Below are 20,875 nucleotides of genomic sequence, written 5' to 3' on the forward strand. Positions count from 1 at the left end.
AACTCTCGGTAAGTCAGGTCACCAACCTGTGTGTTAGTTCTTCTAAACAAGGGAGAGCGGACAGGAGTCAATCATCATAAGCAGACGGCTTCGTCTCCTACCTCCGTGACCGCAGGGGCCTCCCGGCCGGTCGCCGTGCTTCTCCTCGCGCTGCCCACGGGCGCCCCTTCCCGCCGCCAGGCCCCCGGCAGCCAGGGGACCTTCTGATGCAGAGCGGAGCCCTCCAGGGGCCTCCGTGGCTTTCACAATAAACTGGGAGCTGCCTGGCCCTTCTTTCTCTCTGACTTGAGCTTCATCTCACTCCACTCGAGCTGCAGTAGTTTTCTTGCTGTCCTTCAAGCACTCAGGGCAACTGCAGTTTCTGTTCCACCTGCTTGGCACAACCCTGCTTCTGATCTTCAAACGACTTGTCTCTCACTTCACATCTCTGCTCTCACGTCACTTATCAACGCCCTCATCCTCTACCGCCTTGCCCTGCTTACTTTTATGTGTAGCGATGACACATTATCTTACGTAACTGTTTGTCTGTCTTTCTCGCTAGAATGTCAGCCCCGTGAGGGCAGAGGTTTGTATTATTCCATCACCCCTAATTCCTGCACAGTGCCTGGAACACAGCAGGGACTAAGCACATGATCACTAATGCAATGCACATACTCCCTGTCATCAAAGACAACATACATATGTACCAAGTGCTGTCACACCACGTGTAGGAGCACCGTGCCAGTGTCTTCTGCTGTGATTAGGTAACGGAAATTAAAAATTTAAAAACAAAAATCCATTACTGAAATTAAAATAGATTCTTTCCAAGGGATATCTAAATGATTAGTGATATAAAGCAATAGTGGTTAAAACAATATAGAGCTAACATCCACTGGGAATACAGAATGGGAAGTTTTTAACATAACATGGAAGGAGATTGATTTAAGAACGCTCCAGAAAATACATTCTAAAGTGGCGCTGTGGGAAGATGCTGAGTTAGCATCTCCCAACTAGGGTGCCTGCCAGCCACTGGTGGGGACCCTGACGCCCAAGGAGACGGGAGGAACCCCCAAGTGAACCGGTAGGCCGTCGGGGGACTGAAGGGGGAGGAAAAGTGGAAGCCAGACAGGATCGGAGCCCCTGAGGCCGGGGAGATCAGGAGAGGCAGGCGGGAGGGGCCCTTCGGGAGGAGCGGGAGAGGAAGAGAGGGCGATGGCCTGGCCCACTTGGGCCGGGGAGCCTGCTAAGCTCCTAGGCTGGTGCCCCCGCTCCAAAGCCCCCTCCAGGCCTCGTGGGTCCTGGGGACATAGGAGGAAAGCCAGGGAGATCAGGAGAGGCAGGCGGAAGGGGCCCTCCAGGAGGACCAGGAGAGGAGAAGAGGGTGATTGCCCCGTGCACTCGGCCTGGGGAGCTTGCTGAGCTCCCAGGCTGGTCCTCTGCCCTCCAGGGCCCACCCCTCCCCCTGGCCACACTGGTCCTAAGGGCATAGGAGGGAGGCTGAGGGAGAACAGGAGAGGCAGGTGGGAGGATCAGGAGAGGAGAGGAGGGCGTTTGCCCTGCCCACTCGAGCCCAGAAAGCCTGCTGGGCTCCCAGGTGAGATCCCCTGCCCTCTGAAACCATGGGTGGGGGGCACGCCTGGGCCCCTTCTGTTCCTTGAGCCTAAGCCCCAGCCCCCATAGCTCCCATGGCCTTTTCCAGCCCTGTGGGTCCTAAGAATAGGCCCCGCCCACCACCCAAACCTCATCCTTGCTTAGGCCCTGCCCTCTACAGCCAAGGGCTTTTCCTCCTGTTTTTTCTCCTTTTCATTCTTTTCTTTTCCTTTTCCCTCCTCCTCTTTTTTTTACTATTGTGGTACTGATGTACCTTCCGGTTGTTGATTCATCTATATTTTTATTTTTATAGTCTTTCTAACATATGTTAGTTTCCTACTCTAATTCTATCTTTTACTTTGTTATTGTTTTCTCTCTCTTTTTTTTTTTGCCACCCCACGTGGCTTGTGGGATCTTGGTTCACGAGCGGGGGGTCTGGCTGAAGCTCCTGCGGTGGGAGCTCTGTGTCCAAACCACTGGACTAACAGAGAACCTCAGACCCAAGGGAATATTCATTGGAGTGAGGTCTCACAAAGGTCCTCATCTCAGCACGAAGACCAAGCTCTCCCCAACAGCCTACAAACTCCAGTGTTGGAAGCCTCAAGCCAAACAACCAGTAAGACAGAAACACAATCCCACTTATAAAAAAAAAAAAAAAAGACTGAGATGACAAAAAATATGTCACAGATGAAGGAGCAAGGTAAAAACCTACATGACCAAATAAATGAAGAGGAAATAGGCAATCTACCTGAAAAAGAATTCAGAGTAATGATAGTAAAGATGATCCAGAATCTCAGAAATAGAATGGAGGCACGAATTGAGAAAATACAAGAAATGTTTAACAAAGATCTAGAAGAACTAAAGAACAAACAAACAGAGATGAACAACACAGTAACTGAAATTAAAAATACACTAGAAGGAATCCACAACAGAACAACTGAGGCAGAAGAATATATAAGTGACCTGGAAGACAGAAAGCTGGAATTCACTGCTGTGGACAGAGTAAAGAAAAAAGAATGAAAAGAAATGAAGACAGCCTAAGAGACCTCTGGGACAACACTAAACGCACTGACATTCGAATTCTAGGGGTCCCAGAAGAGAAAAAGAAAGGGTCTGAGAAAATATTTGAAGAGATTAGAGTCCAAAACTTCCCTAACATGGGAAAGGAAATAGTCACCCAAGTCCAGGAAGCACAGAGAGTCCCATACAGGATAAGCCCTAGGAAAAACACACCAAGACACATACTAATCAAAATAACAAAAATTAAATTCAAAGAAAAAATATTAAAAGCAGCAAGGGAAAAACAACAAATAACATACAAAGGAATCCCCATAAGGTTATCAGCTGATTTTTCAGCAGAAATTCTACATGCCAGAAGGGAGTGGCAGGATATACTTCAAGTAAGGAAAGAGAAAAACCTACAACCAAGATTGTTCTACCCAGTAAGGATCTCATTCAGATTCAACAGAGAAATCAAAAGTTTTTCAGACAAGCAAAAGCTAACAGAATTCAGCACCACCAAACCAGCTTCACAACAAATGCTAAAGAAACCTCTCCAGGCAGGAAACACGAGAGAAGAAAAAGACCCAAAAAGACAAAACCCAAAACAAGTAAGAAAATGGTAATAGGAACATACATATCAATAATAACCTTGAATGTAAGTGGATTAAATGCCCCAACCAAAAGACACAGACTGAATGGATACAAAAACATGACCCATATAAATGCTGTCTACAAGAGACCCACTTCAGACCTAGGGACACTTCAGACCCACTTCAGATTGAAAGTGCAGGGATGGAAAAAGATATTCCATGCACATGGAAATCAAAGAAAGCTGAAGTAGCAATACTCGTATCAGATAAAATAGACTTTAAAATAAAGACTGTTACAAGAGATAAGGAGGGACACTACATAATGATCAAAGGATCAATCCAAGAAGAAGATATAACAATTATAAATGTTTATGCACCCAACATAGGAGCACCTAAATACATAAGGCAAATGCTAACAACCATGAAAGGAGAAATCAACAGTAACACAATAATAGTAGGGTCCTTTAACATACCACTTACACCAGTAGGCAGATCATCCAAACAGAAAATAAATAAGGAAATACAAGCTTTAAATGACACAACAGACCAGATAGATTTAATTGATATTTATAGAACATTCCACCCAAAAGTGGTAGAATACACTTTCTTTTCAAGTGCACAGGGAACATTCTCCAGGATAGATCACATCTTGGGTCACAAATCAAGCCTCAGAAAATTTAAGAAAGTTGAAATCATATCAGTCATCTTTTCTGACCACAATGCTATGAGACTGGAAATCAATTACAGGAAAAAAACTGTAAGAAACACAAATACACAGAAGCTAAACAGTGCGCTACTAAATAACCAACAGATCACTGAAGAAATCAAAGAAGAAATTAAAAAATACATAGAAACTAATGACAATGAAAACATGACGACCCAAAACCTATGGAATGCAGCAAGAGCACTTCTAAGAGGAAAGTTTATAGCAATTCAATCTCACCTCAAGAAACAAGAAAAATCTCAAGTAAACAATCTAACCCTACAGACTTAAAACAACTAGAGAAAGAACAAAGAAAACCCAAAGTCAGTAGAAGGAAAGAAATCATAAAAATCAGAGCAGAAATAAATGAAATAGAAATGAAGAAAACAACAGCAAACATCAATAAAACTAAAAGCTAGTTCTTTGAGAAGATAAACAAAACTGATAAACCCTTAGACAGACTCATCAAGAAAAAACAGGAGAGAACACAAATCAATAAAATTAGAAATGAAAAAGGAGAAATCACAACTGACACTGCAGAAATACAAAGGATTATAAGAGATTACTACAAACAACTATATGCCAATAAAATGTACAACCACAAAGAAATGGACAAATTCTTGGAAAGGTACAATTTTCCAAGAGTGAACCAGGAAGAATTAGAAATAATAAACATACCTATCACAAGTAATGAAATTGAAACCGCAATTAAAAATCTTCCAACAAACAAAAGTCCAGGACCAGATGGCTTCACAGGTGAATTCTATCAAACATTTAGAGAAGAGCTAATACCCATCCTTCTCAAACTCTTCCAAAAAATTGCAGAGGGAGAAACACTCCCAAATTCATTCTATGAAACCACCATCACCCTGATACCAAAACCAGAAACAGGTATCACAAAAAAAGAAAATTATAGACCAATATCACTGATGAACATAGATGCAAAAATCCTGAACAAGATACTAGCAAACAGAATCCAACAGCACACTAAAAGGATCATACACCATGATCAAGTGGGATTTATCCCAGGGATGCAAGGATTCTTCCGTGTATGCAAATCAATCAATGGGATACACCACATTAGCAAATTAAGGAATAAAAATCATATGATCATCTCAGTAGATGCAGAAAAAGCTTTTGACAAAATTTAACACCGATCTATGATAAAAACTCTCCAGAAAATGGGCATAGAGGGAACCTACCTCAACATAATAAAGGCCATATATGACAAACCCACAGCAAGCATCATACTCAATGGTGAAAAACAAAGCACTTCCACTAAGATCAGGACAAGACAAGGATGTCCACTCTTGCCACTCTTACTCAACATAGCTTTGGAAGTCCTAGCCACAGCAATCAGAGAAGGAAAAGAAATAAAAGGAATACAAACTGGAAAAGAAGAAGTAACACTGTTTGCAGATGACATGATACTATACATAGAAAATCCTAAAGATGCCACCAGAAAACTACTAGAACTAATCAATGAATCTGGTAAGGTTGCAGGATACAAAATTAATGCACAGCAATCTCTGGCATTCCTATACACCAACAATGAAAAATCAGAAAGAGAAATTAAGGAAACAATCCCATTTACCATCACAAAAAAAGCATAAAATACCTAGGAATAAACCTGCCTAAGGAAGTGAAAACTTGTACTCAGAAAACTATAAATCACTGATGAAAGAAATCAAAGATGACATAACACATGGAGAAATATACCATGTTCTTGGATTGGAAGAATCAACATTGTGAAAATGACTATACTACCCAAAGCAATCTACAGATTCAATGCAATCCCTATCAAACTACCAATGGCATTCTTCACAGAATTAAAGCAAAAAATTTTACAATTCATATGGAAACACAAAAGACCCCCGAAGAGCCAAAGCAACCTTGAGAAAGAAAAATGGAGTTGGAGGAACCAGTCTCCCCAACTTCAAACTATACTACAAAGCTACAGTTATCAAGACAGTATGGTACTGGCACAAAAACAGAAATATAGATCAATGGTACAGGATAGAATGCCCAGAGATAAACCCACGCACATATGGGCACCTAATTTATGACAAAAGAGGCAAGAACATACAGTGGAGAAAAGACAGCCTCTTCAATAAGTGGCACTGGGAAAACTGGACAGCTACATGTAAAAGAACAAAATTAGAACACTCCCTAATACCATACACAAAAATAAACTCCAAATGGATTAAAGACTTAAATGTAAGACAAGACACTATAAAACCCTCAGAGGAAAACATAGGAAAAACACTCTTTGACATAAACCACAGCAATATCTTTTTTGACCCACCTCCTACAGTAACGGAAATAAAAATAAACACATGGGACTTAATTCAACTTAAAAGCTTTTTCACAGCAAAGGAAACCATAAACAAGACAAAAAGACAACCCTCAGGATAGGAGAATATATTGCAAATGAACAACAAAGGATTAATCTCCAAAATATACAAACAGCTCATGGAGCTCAATATCAAAAAAACAAACAATTCAATTAAAAAATTGGCAGAAGACCTAAATAGACATTTCACCAAAGAAAACATATAGATGGCCAAGAGGCACATGAAAAGACGCTCAACATCACTAATTATTAGGGAAATGCAAATCAAAACTACAATGAGGGGCTTCCCTGGTGGCGCAGTGGTTGAGAGTCCACCTGCTGATGCAGGGGACACGGGTTCATGCCCTGGTCCGGGAAGATTCCACATGCCGCAGAGCGGCTGGGCCCGTGAGCCATGGCCGCTGAGCCTGTGCATCCAGAGCCTGTGCTCTGCAACGGGACAGGCCACAGCAGTGAGAGGCCCGCGTACCGCAAAAAAAAAAAAAAAAAAAAAAAAAAGAGTGTATAATTAATAAACTAATATGAAGAAAAAAGAACACTCCAACAATGAAAGTTAGTGGAGATACTGAAATAGGTAATACACTTTCCAGAGATTTAAAACAAATCAGTCAATAAAATCTCACTAGAGTTATGCAATGGATACTTTATTAAATCTTCTTTGATTTGCATGCTCTCCTCTACATTAATTAGCGGGAAGAAAGTCAAAAGCCAAAAATCAAAACATATTTACAAAAGCCAGAAACATCATGTAATAAACATGCTTGTCTATTAAATATTATTTCTGAGGTACAGAAAAATGAAACAAAGCTTATGAAAAGATGGGTTTGGAATATTCATTCTGGAATCAATTTCATTCAACAAAGTAATTAAGAAGTCTATTGTGTATCAACTGACTCTGCCTAAACACTCAAAAAAATTCAAAAAAATTGAACTACTAAGAAATAACAAATACCGGAAAGATATCCCAGCTTTGATAAGCCAACATATAAAGCTGCAAGTATTGAACCACAAAGAGCTTTCAAAACACAGAAACGTGGACTCTGCGTTCAGCAGGAGAGTTGATCTAAATTTAAAAATCATTGTTCATGTAACGATACTGTTATGGACTGCATGCACCTGCCCCTCTCCAAATTCATATGATGGAACCCTAATCGCCAGTATGATGCTATTTGGAGATGGGACCCTTGGGATGTCATTTAGGTCTTAAGGGCTGAGAACAGTGCTCTTAGACTCGAGAGAGCTTGCTTCTCCCTCTCTCTTCGCCATAAGAGGCCACAGCAAGAAGGTGGCTGTCTGCAAACCAGGAAGACAGCCCTCACCCGTCAGTGAATCTGCCGGCACCTTAACCCTGGACTGCCTGGCCTCCAGACTGTGAGAAATAAATGTTTATTGTTTAACCCACCCAGTCTATGGTATTTTTGTTACAGTAGCCCAAACTAAGACAGAATACATGCGATATATTATTAAACAATAAGGTCAAGGAAAATGTACTATTACATGAAAAGGAAAATAATATGCATTCTGTATAAGTTTATGTTTCCGATGTTGAACATTTCTAAAATACTAACAAAACCACTGAGAAAGGATGGCATGTTCAATTATCATGTACAGCTGACCCTTGAATAAAGCAGGGGTTAGGAGAGGTGACCCTCTGCACAGCTGAAAATCCACATATAACTCACAGTTGGGCCCCTGTATACGTGGTTCCTCTGTACCTGGACCGCACCTGTGGATTCAAGCCACTGCAGATGCTGCAGTGCTATAGTATTGACTATTGAAAAAAATCCTCATATAAGTGAAGCAGCGCAGTCCAAACCCATGTTGTTCACGGGTTAACAGTACATGAGTTTTCTACCAGGACAAAATTTTCTAAGTTTACTACCAACACAGACAAAAAGACTCTCTGAGAAGACTTGAATCACTCAGTCCACATTCTAACAGAGTTGTACTTGGCTTTCTTACCAGCGGAAGATACTATACACATCTGTAATTCAAGAAGGTAAGTAGGTTTAGCTTTAGTCAGGGGAACACAAAAAAGATGTGTTTTTGTGATCAATTAATCAACGGATCTATATTTGTATATGGAGAAAATGAACAAAATCTTTAACATAGGTATCAGATTCAAGAGTAGTAACCTACAGCCATATTATTTCAGCATCTTCATATGTTTTAGGGAACGAGATATGACCCATGCTCATCTCAATTCATGTGATAATGAACAGTGTCAACTGACTTAAGGGCAGGCCTCCCCATTGATGTGTTCAAAAACCAACACTAAAGACTTCTCAAGTCATATTTCTGTGCACATCATTATATTTAATAGATAGCAAATCAAACAAAAAATACTACTCAATTTTATTTCTACAATGACTGAAATGCCTACATCCGAACAAACAGAATTCTACCTGTTTCTTGAGTCCATCTGAACCTTCTGAGGTAGCACATCACACTGGACAGAACACTGGGCTCAAATGTCAGGAAGAAGTGTGGGGCTTGACAGGGGACGTTAACGTCTCTGAGAGCCAGTGACATCATGTAAAGTGAGGAAGTAATGTCTAACTTATGCGCTTGCTATGAAAATTAAATTAAAAGTATTTTAAGAGAGAAAAGGGAAGTGGGATGCAATCAGTAACTATTTTTAAAAGGGGGGTGGGGACAGGAGGTGAAGTTAAAACTACCTACCCTAAGCCAGAAAGTTTACTTTATTGTGTTAGGTCTTTCCTCTCCCTGGGGTGTGACTCTTGGCAAGTCTTTTAGCTTCTGTTTTTTTCATGACTAAAATGGGGGAAATAACATGCTCTCTCATCAGGTTATCGTAAGGATCAAATGAGTTAACACACGTGAAAGCATTATGAGAACAACAAATGAACAATAAGAAAAAAAAAAAACCCCACAACTTTTCTTGATAGAAAAGCCAAGCAGGCAAAAAAGAAATTATGATTTCTCACTTCCTGGCACACAGAATTTGATCTTTGTACAACATACTTCAAACAGCAATCACACCTCACAGTAATCACTGTGACTGCCTCCTCACTAAACTGGCACTGCATTAGACACAGGAATATCACCGCTGGCTTTTCAGCAGCTAACGCACCATCAGGCATAAAGATGCTCAGCTGATGCTTGTTGCACCTGATCTTCCTGTTACGTAAGCAATACATTAAGAAGTAGAAGAATTACCATTTTCTTTCCGTAGCCTTGTTATGAACTTCTTAGGAGGTATGACTCCAACCTTTTTCTTCTGGGTAGCGATGCTGTGGAAGAGGTCTGCTAAGCACGTAAGAAGACTCTCCTTCTTCCTAGGTTGACTCTTGTACGCGAGAACTTTTTCCCGAAATGGACGACAAAAATAAAGTGCTTGAAGAACTGAATTGCAGTAGCAAGTATTCCCAAACTAGAAGAGAAAAAAACATTTTTGTTAAATTTGAGGCAACACATTTTTCAGAGAAAGAATTTCTATGTCTAAAACTGAGAGAAGAGAAAGACAAGATAGGGAAATGATGATCCTCATAACTTAAAAGGTATATGAGAGTACAAATAATTGTCCTGACTGCAAATTACCCATTCTAACATTAAATGGATGCTCTTGGCATCAGTTTCAGGTTAAAACTGAAGAAAAATACATGTAATAAATTTGGCCTTTATTAAAACTGAGTTAAAGAACTACATAGTTTAAACAGCGAGATTAGTTAAGGTTTAGGCTTCTGGAGGATTCCTTTTCCAATTCCCATTGTTATGATAGTATTGGCTGTATACAAAACATTTTCTATACTGTACATTTAAAAATGTAACTCTCAAAAATTCTTTAAAAAAACCCATAAGAGTCAGGTTTACTATCAGATTCTTCAGTGCCATCCAAAAAATAAACAAAAACAAAAAATAAGGAAAAACAAGATACTCTGAAATATGAGATGAAAAAGTCATCAACGTGACAGCCTAACAACCACTGAAATGCCGAAATGCCAGGTCACATCATTTTCCATCCGTCAGAAGGACGTGGACTCAGCTCCAGAGTTGAACCCTGAACTGCAGCCCCACCTCTCACTGGCCACGTGGCCTGGAGCAGGTGACTGATCGCTCAGCCTCAGTTCCCTTCTCTTTAATAACAGGGGAGAAAGTCATCCTACTTTACAGAGAAAATAACACAGGGTTTAATAAATATTTTTTGCATTTTTTCCTTCCCATTAATAGACATTGACTCCCAAAGCTGGCTAATAAAACCCCTAAAAGTCCATCACTGAGGACCTGGGGAGTAAACAAGGAACAAGGACAATTCTCAGAGAACTGCCATGGGGTGGGGTCAGGCATACAGTAACCAGAAACAAGCAAGTGGAGAAGAGTGTTGAAGAACGGGCACTCTTCAATTATGTCCATAAACACATGCACACGTTTGCTTATATTTTAAAACTAGGAAGGATATATCAAAAGCTAATAAAAATGGTTATTTATAGACAAAGGGAAAAGAGTAAGAGCAATGAAAGTGAGACTGCTGTACATGCACATGGTTATAAAAAGTTTACGTTGTACCCATATTTTTAAAAACTAAATTAAAATGAAAAAGACAGAATAAATTCCTAAAATTGAAAATAAATAGAAATAAATCAGACCTAAACGTGTAACAAGTTGGTGGTAGAACTACGTAAAGAAAAGAGTGAGGGCTGCCCTGGTGGTGCAGTGGTTAAGAATCCGCCTGGCGATGCAGGGGACACGGGTTTGAGCCCTGGTCCAGGAAGATCCCACATGCTGTGGAGCAACTAAGCCTATGTGCCACAACTACTGAGCCCGCAAGCCACAACTACTGAAGCCCATGTGCCTAGAGCCCGTGCTCCACAACAAGAGAAGCCACCGCAATGAGAAGCCAGCACCACAAGGAAGAGTAGCCCCCGCTCGCCGCAACTAGAGAAAGCCTGCGCACAGCAAAAAAAACCCAACACAACCAAATAAAAGTAAATTTTTAAATAAATAAATAAATAAATAAAGCTTAAAAAAAAATAGAATGACTTCAAATAACTTTAAAACACAGGATTTTTACTATCCATGCCTACTGAACTACAATCTAAGAACAAAAAGAAGTCTTAAAACAGCATTCAGTACTCACACTGTTAGAATTAACCCATTGATATTGCTATTTTGAAACCACTAAAGATATACTGTAAGACAAAGCAAGGAAAGAATTATGTTAATATCCCCTAGGAATCAAAAACATTTTTTTAAAATTTAATTTTGGCTGTGTTGGGTCTTCGTTGCTGCATGCGGGCTTTCTTGAGTTGTGGCTAGCGGGGGCTACTCTTCGTTGCAGTGCATGGGCTTCTCATTGCGGTGGCTTCTCTTGTTGCGGAGCACGGGCTCTAGGCGCGTGGGCTTCAGCAGTTGTGGTGCACAAACTCAGTAGTTGTGGCTCGTGGGCTCTAGAGTGCAGGCTCAGGAGTTGTGGCGCATGGGCTTAGTTGCTCCGCAGCATGTGGGATCTTCCCGGACCAGGGCTCAAACCCATGTCTCCTGCATTGGCAGGCAGATTCGTAACCACTGCGCCACCAGGGAAGCCCGTAATCAAATTTTTTAACGTAAAGGAAAAAAGATACAATAGTAAAAATCAGAAGAGTAAAAGTCCTTTAAAGTTAAATTGGAATTAGAAATAGCAGTATAAACTCATGACTCTTCGTAAATCTTAAAGTAAGTGTGTGTGTGTGTGTGTGTGTGTGTGTGTGTGTTCTCAGGTTCTGTGCACTGAAAAGGCCTCCACATCAATAAATTTCCCCTGCATCCAGATTGTGGCCTCTAAAAACCCTTTTCCCACAAAAAGGAACTAGGGTGACTTACAGATATGGCTATACAACATAATGGACAGGAAATGTACAATGTACAAGATTAGCCTGGAATATCTTTTTGTGTGGCTTGAAGAGCCAACTTTCATCAAAAAGAATTACTGCAATGGACTAAAAAGCACATCAACTACACAAATATCTATGTGGTTTATTAGTCTCCAGTGGAAGTTGTAAACAAGAATATAAAAAAGGAAAACATCAGTTTTACCCCACCTTTCTCATAAAAACCATATTTCAGGGGGCATTAAAGTTATTGTTTAGAGAATAATTCTGGCTAATAAATCCAGAAGAAATCATTGTAAATAATGGATTGGGTAATAATTATCCCTGGGTACCTAAAACATTTGGTTAAAGGTTAGTGGGGAACTTTAAAATGGGGGGCTCAGACCTGAAAGCCCAATGCGTTCCAGCATCATTCAAAATGAACAGCCAAAACTTTAAATCCCGTGATGTGGTGCACCAAGAAATATGTAGCAATTCCTATGAAGTATTCTTGCCTTAAAAAACAAAATAAAATCCCCAAACTTTAACCAAGTGTCTAGATTGAACTACGAATTTACAAGATACTCAGGGAACAGAGGAAGAAGTTAAATACCCCAAAAAAGGAACAAGACAACAGACTCAGCGAAGATTTACAACTTCTATGTTCACATTGCTAGTCGGAGCCAAGAACTGATTTCGTAAAGACAGATGTGTTTACAGGATTTCCAGAGAAATGCTACAAGAATATGACAATGATGCATTCATATTACTGATCATGAATACAACCATGGATATCCTTCAATAAAGCCTATTCAGGGGCTAAGTACACCTGCAGTAGAATCTCCAATACTACTAAGATTATCTTACCAATTAATCAGTATTAATTAGTCTGAAAAATACTAGTAATTGTACAACTTCTAATGACTCCAATGACCAACAAACTATGGCTTTGTAAACTGAAGAGAAGATACAATCTCCATAATTTGGACATTTTATTAAAGAATAAACAACAGGGAACTCTAACAACTTCCACAGAGCAGTTAGATGAACAAAAGACAGCATCTCACAGTATATTAGAAACATTTATGATGATGAAGCTTGACCTACTAATAAAAAAGCAAATAAAATAAGCTAAGGAACTGCCATGTGGAGAATGCTGAAGTCAGCCTCCTGCTAATCTTCTGACTACAAGCAATAGGTAACATTACAACCAATCTTTGAGGCTTTCTATTATGGTCTTCTTTACTTACCTTCATCCACCCCATTAAAGAAAACTTAAAGGTTGAAACTACTACTATTTCTCCAGAATAAACTAACTTTCAATCTTATTGATAACTTTGAAGCTTTTCCTTCAATTTCCCTGATTTTTAGTAGTAACTTTCACTGAAGTCCCTGAAACCTAAAAACATATCCTTCAAGTATACAGCTTTCATGCAAAAGACTGTCCGGGATGATTTCCTCTGCACTCTTGCTTCTGAATAGGGTTGAAACCTACCCTGTGCTTTTTTAGCTAGTTCTGAAGATCAAAGGCATGACCAGGTTTAAAATCAGGGAAGACAAATATTAAAGGTCTGATCACTGACTTCTCAATTGTTTATTGAACACAGTGACCTATCCCTGCTTTCTCTAAGTCTTGGAAAAAAAAAAGATTTCTCATATCCCCATCAATAAGATCATTTTGGGCACATATCCCTAATACATGCATATTTGTTTAGAAATAATATATGTACTACATTATGCACACTAAAATATAACAAATGTGATTAAGATGAACATTTCAAATTATTATATTAATTTTTTGTTTTCACTAAAAATTATTAAGAGCAATGAGACTTAGTATGCTTTTTTGTAAACTATGGGTAACAGATTTTAATAGAGTGATTTGACAGTTCAGTTATTTGGCTGTGTAGTTTTAAGGGATATCAAAGTTGAAAAAGGGGGCTTCCCTGGTGGCGCAGTGGTTGAGAGTCCGCCTGCCGATGCAGGGGACGTGGGTTCGTGCCCCGGTCCGGGAGGATCCCGCATGCCGTGGAGCGGCTGGGCCCGTGAGCCATGGCCGCTGGGCCTGCGCGTCCGGAGCCTGTGCTCCGCAACGGGAGAGGCCGCAACAGTGAGAAGCCCGCGTACCGCAAAAAAAAAAAAAAAAAAGTTGAAAAAGGTATCTCCGTAAAGATACATACATGGGTCCAAGTGGAAAAGACTCTCTCCTTGACAGCCTTTACTTTCTAAACTATGGTATTAGATTAGTCGATCCTAACTACCAAATTTGTTTGAATTCATTTAAGTAATTATCTGTCTTGGTAGCAGCAAAGCCTGGCCACTGAGCACACAGGATCGGAAACCAAGCTATCTAGGTTCCAGTCTGGTTCTGCTACCCGACCCTAGGAAATTACCAAGCCACTCTCCCTTCATCGGTTTCCTCATCTGTAAATGACATTTCTAACAGCACCCACCTCTACAACCTCATAAAGAATCAAATGAATGATCTGCATGAAGAACCTGGCCTGGCTGGAATACCTCATCACCACGTGGTTATGTTTGAAACAACCTTTCGGAGCCATCTGTCCCGTTTGAAGAATTAGCTTAGCTGAAACAGATTAAATCCTGCCATCCCTAAGTCTACACTGGAATCCTAATAGACTGCGACAGCACAAATGAATAGGAGGGGTGATACTGTCAGCCTTTGGTACTATGCAACTTGCAGTGACACAGGACCACTACACACGTGGACAGAGTAGTCTGGGTGCCAGTGTCAACCAATTATTAAGAATTAGTAAAGCTTAACCTATATCTTTCCTTTTTAGATAAAAAGAAACACTAGAAATGCTCATATTTTGGTCCCCAATGAATCATCTTACATATTTCATTTGGAAACTACCAGTTGTAATCACAATTATGTCAACACTATTACCTTTAAAATATGTTTTTAAATGTTTAAGTGCTCCATAGTCCTCCACACTGGCTGGCGATGGTGCCATCCTGTGAACACCCTCCCTTCTACGGGAAGGCCCTCCTCCCCCAACCACAATCTGTTTAGGTGGCCCTGTTTTACATAAGTCTAGATCCCACATGCCCCTACCCACCCCCTCTCTGCAGCCAGGTGAACCTAATCCAGATTCTCATGGACATCTGTTCCTCCCCCCTCCCTTGCTCCCCTGCCCCAGGCTTCCTCACGGGAACCGACTTCTCTGTGCAAGTTCTGTACGACTTTCAGTCACAAGCTCTTTTGTAGACCCTGCAACAGGGTCGGGCACTGGATCCAATCTGGCCAGAGGCCTTGGGGCAGAGTTCTTTGTCAGGTTTGATATGGACGGTCTGGGATCTCTGATGATATAAGATGGCCATCAGGTGGAGAGAAGCTAAAGGAAAAGGAAACCAATGCAAAAGAAAACAGAACCAAGAGACATAGACCTAATCAACTTTACAACCTACAAATGGAAAGTTCCATTTTTATTTCTTGCTCTCTTCCATAATGGCCCCCGTTCCCTGGATTCAGAGTTCCAACTAGTGACTACTAGCAATTCAGGTTAAAAAGACTTTTATAAGATAGTCTAGCTCCACAAACCTACTTGTGTTTGGGAACCTATTGTGTTAGAAAATTAAAATAAAATCATATAATGAAATGATTTTTAAAAGGCTATTAAAAATGGAGAGACTGGGCTTCCCTGCTGGCGCCGTGGTTGGGAATCCGCCTGCCAATGCAGGGGATGAGGGTTCGATCCCTGGTCCAGGAAGATCCCACATGCCGCGGAGCAACTAAGCCCGTGCGCCACAACTACTGAGCCTGCGCTCTAGTAGAGCCCGTGAGCCATAACTACTGAAGCCCACGCGCCTAGAGCCCGTGTTCCGCAACAAGAGAACCCACTGCGGTGAGAGGCCCGGGCACCACAACGAAGAGTAGCCCCCGCTCGCTGCAACTAGAGAAAGCCCGCGTGCAGCAACGAACACCCAGTGCAGCTAAAATAATAATAATAATAAAATTTTTAAAAAATGGAGAGACTGCACAGAAAGTAGGAAAGGGATACTACTAGTCTAAATCACTACTATCAACTTTACTAAAATAAGTACTCATTAGCTACAAGACAAAGGAAAAAGGCAATCTGGTTTATCAGATTAAACAATTTGTTTTCAAAGAATTTAGCTGACTATAAACAGCAGACACGTAAGGGGGGTATTTCACAGCAAGAGAAAGCTTCCAAAGGCTCCTCTCCCTCCTCAAGATGGCTTCTGCACCCCGAGCCACACAGTATTTCCCCTCTCCTAACATCCTGTACCATGAGAAATACTAACGTATTCACAAGAGTTAACCCAACAGGAAATCCCCACTCTATGTATTATGCAAATCACAGTGATGGCATCAGAGTTACCATTAAGAGTAAACGGCCATAAAAGCTATCATTTGTGAAAATATTCCTCCAAGATAAAAACATCTACAACAGAAAATAATGGAGAACAGACTGTTATTAACAAAGTGAAGAGTAACCACTCTGAATTTTCTGGTAGATTAATTAACTGTGGGGTTTCGGGGTTTTTTTTTTCCTCTTCTCCATTAAAAAAAAAAAAAGTCTAATTTTCTAACTGCCCAAATACACACACTATTTCCCCAAAGCAAGTGCTACTGAGTGATTCTACCACTTACTGGTCGGTCGCAAAAAGGGATCCAATCAGGCAGATCTAATGGGAACCCTTTTCAGTATTAGCTTTTTGGAAGAGCAATTAAAATGAACCTGTACACTTAGCTAAGAACAGACTGGTGGAAAGAAAATATACACATGCCTCACTTTAACAGAATCCAACTGCTAGGGAAGATTAACCACCAAGTGCCTTAAAGCAGCTATCTTCCACGTTGTTTATAACACTAACTACTTGGCAGACAGGCACAGGGACAGGAGGAAGATGTTAAAATGTTCATCTCTCAATTAACTAAGCCATCTCCCCAACCGCTCAAAGCTCCAACCTTAATTTTTAAGGGACTCTATAACAGTGTGATAACTCTACAAAGAAAAAAGGGGGAAGGAAACGAGAGAGAAGGGTGATGACAATTTAAGAGCTGAAAACAGGGCTTATGGAAAACGGTTAAAGGTACGCAACACAGCTGCAAAGTAGCCTGAGAGCACAGATCAAAGAAGAAGTTCATCACTATCCTAGTTCTGCTGCATCTACTCGGACCACCAATTTATTTCTGCGTATAATTCAAGGTGTTCCTCAATCTTTCACAGCTGGAGCCCTGGCTGCCTTAGGGATCTCAATTCTTCATCATAATAACCAGGCACAGAGATCAGAAACTGTTATCAGAAATTCCTGCTTTCCTTGGTTTTATTGAATCTCGGTTACTCAGCTTCAGGGAGAAATACAAATTCTACCTTTTGAATTTAGATCGATGCACGTGAAGTAATAAAAATGATACCTTCTTAGAAACTTTTTTTGTTTTTTTACACACAATCAACACTGGTATTTGGATACTGGTATCCAATTAAAAACAACATATCAGCAGAAGAAAAAATAATATAGAGCTTTAAGACTCATTTACTTGTTTTGAGGTTATCTGCAAAAAAGTCAGTTAGACACAAAATGGGGAGATTGGAATGTTTATGCTGGAGAAGGTAAAGGGAAAACAGCCTTCAATATAGAACATACTACTATTCTAAGGAAAATGGGTTCTTCTGGGACACTAAAAAGGGCACAACTTTTCTACAAGTTAAGACACAAGTTAGCTTTGGAGGCTGAGCCGAATAAGGGTGGTAGCCAGCCACAGGGAAAGGGCAATGAGACTGAAGGACTGGGATCTGCCACCCCCAGAACTGAAATGAGGCTCCTGATCACTACACAACTCTGTAAGTATGAGCACTTCAGATATTAGAAGTAGAGGTCAGACTGCTCAATAAACAAGAAACATTAAATATATTCATTTAACTCTCCTCCCCATGATACCCCAATAAAATGACAGTAAAAGAACAGATCAGGCAAAAACTCAAAAGGCCAAAGAAGACAATGACAGAGTAGAGATACCAGCGAACTTCCAGAAAACAGAAGGCGGACGGAGGAGAAGTAGCCCAAATGCCTCTAAGAGACAAATGGGTAACAACGGACTCACCTCTAAAGGGTCAGAGATGTTTTGTGGGGTGGGGACCTCTGAGAACACAAGTCTGGTCGTCAGTCTTTAAAAGGACCATTTAGACCCCCAGGCACTCAACTCTTCCTTCAGCTGCAGGGTTAGTCTCCACAAAAGATGAAGAGGAGACTCTGGGTGGAGAACCCTTAAGGACAGCAGTGAGGCACCGAGCAGGGAACAGGACCAAATAAAACCCCGAATAACGCCCCCGCCAGACAGGCACTGGAGGAGGCCTCCCGGCAGAAGATAAACAGCCCCGGAGAGACAGCTCCACCTACTGAAATGGGATGGGGGCCGTGGGAGGGAGGGGCATTCGCCAGGGGCCACTCCAGACTGAAAGAGCAGCCCCACCACAACACAAGAAGCCCCTGTCACCCTTTCAGCATTTCCCCCTTATAGATGAGTACAATTTGAGGAAAGCTTCCAACAGGAAAGATACCAAAGTTTAAAAGGGCGCGGGGAATAAACTCCAAGGTCTCAGAAGCAATCCAGTAAGCAACAGAAAGCCTCAGCAACAACAAAAACGATAAGTGACATCCCGAGAAAAGGAACAGAAAATACTGCCCCCATGAAACAAGAGAAGAAAAAAAAGTAACATTCTAAGAAATAAAAAATGCAATGAGCTGGACAAAAAAGTTGAAGATATAGTCTAAAATGTAGAATAAGGCAGATGATCAAAAATGGGAGAATAAGAAAAATAAAGAATCAGTCTAAGTGTTTCAATGTACAACTAACCATATGAAAAAAAGACAAAACAGAGAAATTACAATGATAGGAAGAAAATTATCCCAATAATAGTATCAGAAATGTTTTACAACTGAGGGAAATAAATCATCAGTCTGAATGGGTCCATAAACACTCAGCACAACAGGGTCCCCATCAAGACACAGGATGAGATTTCAGAACACTGTGGATAGAGAATATCCTTAAGGCCGCCCAAAAACTTTTTAAAGGGGAAAAAAAAAGCCCTGTACATAAGAGATCGAGAACCAGAATGGCATCCACCCTCTCAGCATCAACAGAAGCCAGAAAGCAGTGGAGTAAGCCCTGAAAAATTCTGAAGGAAGGTTGTAACCTAGGATGGATATCTAGCTCTAACAATAACCAAAACAGTCTTAAATATACAAGACCTCCAAGTTTGTATCCATGCACATTTCCTAAACAAGCATCTACAGAAGGTGTTCCACAAAGCAAGGGAGGAAAAACCCGGAAAGAAGTCGGGATGAAGGAAAGGAGACAAGTGCAGGGAATGTGAAGGGCGATGGAAGAGACGTCGCCAGGCACAGGCTGCACAGCAGGAGCACAGGGGGCTGGGTGGTACCTGACAGGCACGGCTCAGTGGAAACGGATATTGAGAAGGTCTTTTTGGCTTTCTTTAGTTCTGCTGAAGGCTTTGGGAAGAATAAATGAAAGTTTAGGACATGGAAAAATAAAGCAATGATTAATTCCATATTGGGAGAATGGGGGAAAGTGAAGTTGGGCAGGGATGGTGAGAAAAGAGAGTGAAGTTTCTTATCTGCCAAAACAGGAATCAGTAGTTTTTTTTTTTTTTTAATGGCAGTATAAGTACCTTATTTAGGCTGTAAGGATACATTCCAGAAAAAATAGCCCAAGGACTAATGAGTGGCCTCCTCCAGGGAGGGGAAGAGGAGGAGGGTGGGCACTGCTGATCCTGTGTTACTAGCTTACGCCCAGCACAGACAGAGAAGGGTCCCCAAGCAAGGCGAGACACACATACCACTGCGACTGCCCTCCTCAAATCGCACAAGAAATCTACCTGCACACAGTGACGTGCTAGTACTCAGTAACACACCCATCTGTTCAACATAACTTACTTTCTTACCTGTATTATCACCAATACACATATTTGAAAACACTCACCATGGATCCACCTAACAGTACATACAGTACAGCATAAACTACCATGACAACTATATAACAAAGATTTGTGGTGTCTTCTCATGATTCAGGAAAGAGTTAAGGGCTTCCCTGGTGGCGCAGTGGTTGAGAATCTGCCTGCCAATGCAGGGGACACGGGTTCAAGCCCTGGCCTGGGAAGATCCCACATGCCGCGGAGCAACTGGGCCCGTGAGCCACAACTACTGAGCCTGCGCGTCTGGAGCCTGTGCTCCGCAACAAGAGAGGCCGCGATAGTGAGAGACCCGCGCACCGCAATGAAGAGTGGCCCCCGCTTGCCACAACTAGAGAAAGCCCTCGCACAGAAACGAAGACCCAACACAGCCATAAATAAATAAATAAATAAATAAATTTAAAAAAAAAAAAAGGAAAGAGTTAAAAACTCTAAAGAAAGTTCTTCCAAAGTTTTAATAATGTATAATTACAATGATTACCTCCACAAGGGCAAGGCTATGTTTTTTTCTTATATTTCACACTTTTTTTTTTTCCACACTTTTAAATCTATACCACTGGGACAACGCCAGAAGCAAACTGACAAAGACGCTATAGACACATGGGGGCATTTACAAAACTATATTTATATCTGTACATTTGGACCACTTATATTTAGACACGTAAATAATTCTCAAAGAATCAAAGAGATCATTTGGTCTAGGCCGTATGAAATTTTGGTTATGAGAAAATTCTGACACAAAATAGGAAAAAAAATAAGGCTGACAAGTTAGAAACTGTTCCAAGACTCTTAAGACTTCAGGCAATGGGGACTTCCCTGGGGGCGCAGTGGTTAAGAATCCACCTGCCAATGCAGGGGACATGGGTTCG

General features: G+C 41.0%; 1 protein-coding gene across 1 annotated transcript in view; it reads right to left on the minus strand.

The window, feature by feature from the left end:
- The window catches only part of LOC132477511 (ubiquitin carboxyl-terminal hydrolase 12), a 75,273-nt gene that overhangs the window by 16,616 nt on the left and 37,782 nt on the right, over window positions 1-20,875 (minus strand). The window contains exon 3 of the mRNA XM_060079901.1: window positions 9,398-9,611. Within this exon, the coding sequence (XP_059935884.1) occupies window positions 9,398-9,611 (214 nt within the window). The remainder of the gene's footprint in view (window positions 1-9,397; window positions 9,612-20,875) is intronic.

The sequence above is a fragment of the Mesoplodon densirostris genome, chromosome 17 (genome assembly GCF_025265405.1).
Source record: "Mesoplodon densirostris isolate mMesDen1 chromosome 17, mMesDen1 primary haplotype, whole genome shotgun sequence".
Taxonomy (NCBI): domain Eukaryota; kingdom Metazoa; phylum Chordata; class Mammalia; order Artiodactyla; family Ziphiidae; genus Mesoplodon; species Mesoplodon densirostris.